We start from the raw sequence: 7,839 nt of genomic DNA, 5'->3' as shown, positions 1-7,839 counted from the left end.
AATGATTAAATCACACTGAACTGAGCTAAACTGAACTGAACTGAACTTAAACACTAAAACCTGAACTACACTGTTCCAGTTACTATGACCATTTATGTAAAGCTGCTTTGACACAATCTACATTGTAAAAGCGCTATACAAATAAAGCTGAATTGAATTGAATTAAATTAAATTTTTAAAATTGTACTTTTTCATTCGGCCGAACTCGACAAATTTGTACGAACTAGACACTAAATTGACAAAACGTAAAATAGCTATATTTTCTCATGAGATCAGGTTGGTAATGCAGAGTTTTGATATATTTACGGTGGGAAATTTAATATTCTAAGGATTTTTGATAAAAGAAAAGTTGATCATTTTGACCCATTTTTGACAATTTATACATATACACTTGTCCGAATTAACACTTTTTGTGTGGTCCATGGTCACAATTTGAAGTAATTATCCTATAATCCTAAACAACAACATTATCTCACTTTTTTCACTCTATATTCCATTAAAAAAAAAAAACATATCCATGCCAATAACATAACGCTTCACTTCATCAAGCCCTTACAGACTAAATATGCAAACAGAAAATATAGTCACTAATTACAACTTTAATATAAGATTCAGCAAAACTAAAATCATAAAAGCGTGAGCAAAAATGCTTTGTTTTGACAGTCCACTTCAGACAATTTTTTCAACTACACTTCATCTAACTCTTAAAGAGTATATAGATTTAGTATATTATAAGGCTGGGTTCAAGATTAGGAATAAGAATTAAAACAATAAGCAAGCATGTAGTTGCAAACATACTAATAGTTAATGGAATGTACATTGGGTCAATCAAAATAAAGCAGATATCAAGAAAATACTCTAATGACTGCTGGTTGACATGAAGTTACTTACAGTTAATGAATGAAGTCTAATTTCACAGTTAAAACACACACAAATGGTTCTTAAACTCCTTTTACCATTCTTCCATCCCATCATTATAGTTTGTATTGAATGATTTGAAGATGCAATGTTTTGCACTTCGGTACAGTCCTTTAAAAAGGCATCAAGGAAATGTCTTAAAGAAAAAAACTGTAACAAGAAAGTTGATGTGGCCAGTTCATCACATCAGACCCGCTTTACACTGTTTCATCCTTCCCACTGCACCAACATGCATTGATCCTCAGCATACAGCGTAAAGATCTACAAATCTATTATATGTGCGCGGATATAGAAACAATGCAAGGTGTGATCACTGAGCTCACCACAGAGTAGATCTCCAGTCTCCGGCAGTGCTCACAGTGGTACGTGTCCTGACGGTAAGGCAGATGACGAGACAGAAGCCCAAGAACAGCAGTGGAGAACGCAGCACTGACCAGATGAGCAACTAGGGTGGCTTTCACCTTGAATGGGGCAGAATTTACAACATAAGACATTTATTTTAATCTGTTGAAAATATACAAAGTGCAGTATAACTACGCAGCATTAAGAAAAGAGTGATATAATAGCGATCAGCATCAGTCAAAAAGTTGACACACCTTTCTTTAGAGGGCACCTATTTTACCTCTTTTACAAGATGTGAGATAAGCCTTTGGTGTCTCCAGAATGTGTCTGTAAAGTTTCAGCTCAAAATACCCATCAGATTATTTATTACATATTGTAGAATATGTACATTTAGGTGTCTGAGGATATTGTAGCTGTTTTTGTAGTCTGTGGCTTTAAATCTAAATGAGCTGCTTCTCCTTGCCCACCACTCCAATGTGCGTGTTTGTTTCTCATGCGTTACCCCAGATAAACAGCTGTCAGTGATAGAGACAGACACAGATGAAGCTAAAACAAGGTCACAAATACCAAGTAAGTTTTATTTTTAATGTATTTGTGATGGAGTCTATTCAAGCCTTTCTGCAATGATGAGTCACACACAAATGTGATTTGCTGTACACACACACACACACACACACACACACACACACACACACACACACACACATATATGCGTGTTTACTGACACTATGCAGCTGTGTTGATTATATTGGTTAAGAATTACATATAGGTTTTACTATCTTTATTACAAACATGCACTTAATTATTGAGGTGCAGCTGATCACAGTGAGTTGTAACATGTTTTTATCCCAGTTTTTTTTTTTTTTTGCAAAAAATGTTCTGTGAACATGTGTATACATGTTATTATGAAGACAAGGCACCTGCTAAACAATTTGGTGGGCAGGGAAACCACACTCCTACGTCACCTTGTGGTGGGCCTCAAAATCACTGGGATTTGGATCCCATTTTAACGTCAGTTAATTTTTAAAAATATCATTTCAATATGACAGGGATTTACTGTATATGAAGAAACTAACCAACACAAAACAAGGCAAAACAAAACTCAACTAAAGGTAAAAAGAAGCAAAACAAAAACAAATATCAAGACACAAATCAAAGCAAAACAAGCAAAGCTGTTTCAAACAGAACAAAAGTAAATAAAAAAGCAAAAAAGGAAACAAAATAATTGCAAAATGAAGAAAATAAAACAAATGCAAAGCCAAGCAAAAGGAACATTCATGAAAAGTCAAATGTCATGCAAAATAAAACAAAATACAAAACAAAATAAAAGAAAAAGAAAACAGCAAAACAGAAAAAGAGCTAAGCAAACAAAAACACAGCTAACAGCTAAAACCTAAGCTAAAGAAAACTAAACAAAATGCTAAGCAAAACATAATGAAACACAAAAACAAAACAAAACAAAAATACAAATGCCAATTAAAAACATAAATGCATAAATAATCATGTAAAAAAAGACAAGCACAACGACATGCAAAGTAAAACAAACTCAATTCAAAGTAAAGCACAAATCCTTCAGGAAAATCTTTAACAGGCACAACAAATTTAAGAAACACTGATTTAGTCAACTGTTGGGTGGGTTTATAGTTAGTAGGCAGGTAGATTTATTGGTTCTGCAACTCTGAACTTGTACTCACCCAGAATAGAGATGGGAATCTTCCAGCATGGATTAAAATGGATCCAGACACAAACAGCTAAAAAACAACGGGTTAGAGAATTACGGAGGTTTCCAACATCCACAGTAACAACTACATTCACAACAGATTAAATGGCAAGTTTTAATAAACTTGTGCAAATTGAATGTACCTGAACAACAATCACAATTACAACAATGACGTCAGGAGAGAAGTGGATCTCTTCGTAGAGCTGAAGAATGGTGATGCTCAGACACAAGCACAGCACGGCAATGATGATCTGAATGGACTGTGAATAACAGAACATGGTTAGTAATCATAATATGATGTCCAAACAAATAGCAGAAATTTGATAACAAAAATATAATCACTTTTGTTTGATATCAAAGATTTAGTTTGGGGGCCAATTCAACAGTTTTGGAATTTAAATTTAGTAAGATATTGTTTTCTAAAATTTGCTATTTTTCTCAGGCTCCTGTGTGTAGGTTTAGTGTTTATGGTGAACTTTTATGGTGAAGAACGTGCTCTTTCATTGTTTAAAATGAAATAACTGAAAAGAAATAGAAGCCTGAGAGAAATACTCATTTTTACAGGTTTCAAGTCAAATTTAAGACTTCAGATTTCAGGCCCAGTTAAAGCATTAAAAAAACATTAAAAACAATTGTTTTTGTGAGAAAGATAATTAAATCATATGTTTATAAATATAAATAAAGTTGGTAAATAGGGTTAAGTTATTATGGTAAGGGTTATTAACTTTTGTCGGAATGATAGTGATCGAATGGGTGTTGGCCCGATTAGGTAGCTTTACATGGACAGAAGAAAATTAAGACCTGTTTAAAAAGATTTAAGTCCTACAACACAATATTTACATAAATTTAAGACTTTTAATTACTTTTTAAGAACCAGTGGATACTCTGTTCAAAAGAAAATTTGAGATGGCACTAAAAGGTTTAGAAGTCTTCAAAAAAAAAAAAAAATTATATTTTCTGGTTATTCAAATGTACTTTGTTGGTCATATCTACCTTTTTTCATGTGACTAAAGTGTTTATAATTATGGGTTGTTCTTCCAATTTAGGGAATTTAAGTTTAAAATAACTGAAACAAATGACTTCAAATAAAAAAGTTGTGTTATAAATAATAATAATACACATGGAGAAAATAGGAGGTAAGACTGGCTTTGTGCTTATTTTTTCCTAAAAACAACACTAAGCTTAGAATTAGAATATGACATGAGTATCATAAGCATATCTGTGCACTTTTACGTAAGTTCACTATTGTGTTTCTCCAGATTATTTTCCCTTTGTATTCCCAACAGTATGATAATATTTAATATATGTCTGTAATATTACTCTGGACAGACTCTTGGGGGGGTTTTATCGTCTGCTAAAAGTAATTTGTTAATTCTAAGTAGAATTTTATTGAATAATGGCAAACCATTGTATTCATTTTTTCCTTTTATAATACACTACCTGACAAAAGTCTTGTCCCCTATCCAAGTTTAAGGAACAACAAAAAATAACTTCTAGATAACCTCTAGATTATGCTTATTTTTACCTAAATAAAACATGAGCCTGCCTTGATTTTGAATGATTAGTTATTTTATTATTTAGGACAGTAAGGTCTGACTTTGCTAAGACAACGGTCTTGTCACTTAACAGAAATAATGTACAGTATAGAATATAAAGTCATGGTGCAGTGGAAAAAGAATTAATATTGTGTATGACTCCCATGAGCTTGGAGGACTGCATCCATACATCTCTGCAATGACTCAAATAACTTATTAATAAAGTCATCTGGAATGGCAAAAAAATGTGTTCTTGCAGGACTCCCAGAGTTCATCAAGATTCTTTGGATTCATCTTTAATGCCTCCTCCGTCATCTTACTCCAGACATGCTCAATAATTTTGATATCTGGTGACTGGGCTGGCCAACCGTAGAGCAACTTGACCTTCTTTCCTTTCAGGAACTTTGATGTGGAGGCTGAAGTATGAGAAGAAGTGCTATATAGCCCCTATATTGAATGTAACCCCAAACCATGATTTGTCTTCTACCAAACTTGACAGATTTCTATGAGAATCTTGGGTCCATGAGGGTTCCGATAGGTCTTCTGCAGTATTTGTGATGATTGAGATGAAGTTCAACAAATGAGTCATCTGAAAAATCTACCTTCTGCCACTTTTCCAGTTGTTCAACTAAGTCAAGTAGTTAATTGTTAATCTTACAACTGGGACCAACGATAAGACTTTTGTCTGGTAGTGTACTTCATTGATTGTTTACAGTTTAATGGAAAGAACACCTTTAACAGACTAAACGCAACATGAACCATAGAAAAATGCCAAATGTGCAATTCAATGGCTTGTGTGAAATAACTGGTCCTCTAATATAGATATTGATATGTTGTTATATAACTCACCCCCAGAGCTTTGGGCTCCACACTTTGAAAGGTCTTGACCTGCCGTGGCATCAGGTTTCCTGCAGGGCGACTCGGGCCCTGACTCTCAATGCCCATGCTGATGTCAGTCAGTTTGAGGCCTGGTTAAATGCTAAAATCACAATCACAGAGACACCGTTTCAGATAAGATGTGAAAGAACAGCTGGTTATTAAGATGAAAGTTGAACTGAGTGGGAAACTAGATTAGATAGATGATAATACAGGGCAGAATGAAAACAGATGAGATGGACAAAAATATAGATGAATGAGCATTATAATCAAATTTACCCATGCTCATGCGATCTGTTGTGCCTGAAAGTCCATTAAAATGTAAATGTTTTTTAAAGAAATCATACAGCATTGTAAAATGTGATTGGTTGACTTTACTTATGGAATGAGTATAAGCCTGTTTTCTTAAACTTATTTAATAAGTGAACTATGTACATATCTATAATAATTAAGTCAACTAAGAGGTTCAAAAAACAAGATAGTAACAAAATTGCCATCTTATTTCAGGCATAAATGTAACAACAATCATATAATTGCTTTTCGGTTGAATATTAATAAGCTATGAACTACAATGAAAAAGTGGTTATAAGCAAAAATCATTAAATAAAACATTTAAAAAAAGATGCTAACTCTACATATTTATAGCGTCATATTTATTTATCCATAAGAGGCTAATCACATTAATAAAACTAATCATTTTTACATTAAATAAAAAATGCACTTAAGTACATTCATATTTAGGTTAGTTTTTCTTAACCATTTCAATATAATGGTGGTCAGTGAGCAATTGTATTAATCAAAGATATTCTGATCTTTTAAAAACAGGTAACCATTGACTTTCACATCAGGAAAAACAAATAGTAAAGAAATCAGTGGTTATAAGTTTCCAGCTTTCTTCAAAATATCTTCAACAGCAACAGAAACTTGAATAGGCTTGTGACAAGTAAAGGGTGAGTAAATTACTTTTTTTTTTTTTTTTTGATTGACCAACTAGCAATGTTTAAATGATCTACTTGTCATTTAGTGTAAATGATCAACTAGTGAACTAATGATCTACTAGTCAACTATAAATGATAAACTAGTAATGTAATGTAATATTACATTATTACACTAATATTTTGTTATATAATATTACATTACATGTAGTAAAATTCAATCCCTGTTTATTCATCCCACTGCTGTTCCAAACCTGGGTAACGTTTTTGAGAAATGAAGATACTTTGAAGAATGTTGGCAACCAAATTGTTTTGGCTTGCATATAAAGAGGAAGAACAAAGTAAAAAAAATCAATTAGAACCAAACAACATGCAGCTGAACCGACTTTCATTATAAAAAAATGTTGCACTGATTAATCCCAAACTGGGCAAAACATGCACCGTTTGGTTTTTCCATTTTCCATCTTTTCTCTGCACTGGTTGAAAGAACACAATCTTTATGTGATGGGTGATGGAATCATTTTCATTTTCAAGAAAACCATCCCTTTGACAGACTGTAGAGGCACAATAAGATGCCTCATAAGAAGATTATTGGAGAATTTAGCCAAATGGCATCTGTAAAGGTTAAAAACTAAAAGCATGAAATGAATCTTAACAGACTAGAATGATACAGTCTTTTGAACAAATCACAGTCCAAAACCCATCCTAAAGTGCCTATGTCCCTCTGAACTCTTATAACCCTCCGGAGAAGGTCTAGACACCCTTTCAGGACAGAAACAAGATGGAGACCCCACCTATGCTTGAAATCTTTAATATGCATCTCCAAAAAAGTCTCCATATTATTTCAGAAGCGTGTAAGCCTGAGGAATCCCAAATAATGTTCTCTGTGCCATTCTTATTAGTTCTGCATTTACAGATTTCATCGCCAGCAGAACACTTCAAATCTCCGTATAAGTATTCCAAACATTTCAAACGCGCATCACACAAGCTCTGTAATATATTTTTGCATGTAATCTAGATCATATAAAGCCGTTTCACATGTTCACGTTCAAATTGAACACTGAGTGGTTTCCTGGCCTCGCAGGCAAGAGGAGCATCCAAAAATAGCTGTACCGCAAAACGTGCAGCTTCATCATTCTCCTGAGCGCCGCAGTGGCCCGCACTATGACACATGCAACTTACCGATCATATGAACTGCGCCTCAGATAAACATTTAACAAAGGGCTCGACTCAACGCCACTCACCCCAGTGCAGTGATAGTCTAAATCGTCCACTAATTCTTACACGCATGTAACCTTCAGCAGCAGTCATAGGTGCGGACGCGCGCGTACAGTACACGACCCGTCCCAGATGGAGATTCATGCGAACACACGTGTGTGATGATGTCACTTACCTCCGCAGCACAAAATAATTGCGTTGATTTGTGTTTTTCTCTTTAAAGGCGAAAGTGCAGCATTCAGTTTGGCTCTTCTATCCGCTTAGCAGCTGATGGGAAACAATCGGTTAACTGGAT

General features: G+C 34.2%; 1 protein-coding gene across 1 annotated transcript; it reads right to left on the bottom strand.

Annotated features, from left to right (window-relative positions):
• Positions 1-2,560: 2,560 nt before the first annotated feature.
• si:dkey-81h8.1 lies at positions 2,561-7,839 on the bottom strand. Its single transcript, NM_001083107.1, has 4 exons — positions 7,720-7,839; positions 5,365-5,494; positions 3,124-3,240; positions 2,561-3,011 (listed from the first exon to the last, which is right to left on the bottom strand). The coding sequence occupies exons 2-4, from the start codon at positions 5,458-5,460 to the stop codon at positions 2,922-2,924; spliced, it is 303 nt and encodes a 100-aa protein (NP_001076576.1). The 5' UTR covers positions 5,461-5,494; positions 7,720-7,839; the 3' UTR covers positions 2,561-2,921.

Source organism: Danio rerio, chromosome 19 (genome assembly GCF_052040795.2).
Source record: "Danio rerio strain M-AB ecotype USA chromosome 19, GRCz13ab, whole genome shotgun sequence".
In the NCBI taxonomy this organism is placed as follows: Eukaryota; Metazoa; Chordata; class Actinopteri; order Cypriniformes; family Danionidae; genus Danio; species Danio rerio.
This window is presented reverse-complemented; position numbering and strand designations above follow the sequence as displayed.

Coding starts and splice junctions, on each gene's coding strand:
- si:dkey-81h8.1 (NM_001083107.1), bottom strand. CDS start 5,460: ATGGGCATTGAGAGTCAGGGCCCGAGTCGCCCTGCAGGAAACCTGATG. Junction 3,241..5,364: donor TGGAGCCCAAAGCTCTGGGG/GTGAGTTATATA, acceptor TGTTATTCACAG/TCCATTCAGATCATCATTGC. Junction 3,012..3,123: donor TAATTGTGATTGTTGTTCAG/GTACATTCAATT, acceptor GTTGTTTTTTAG/CTGTTTGTGTCTGGATCCAT.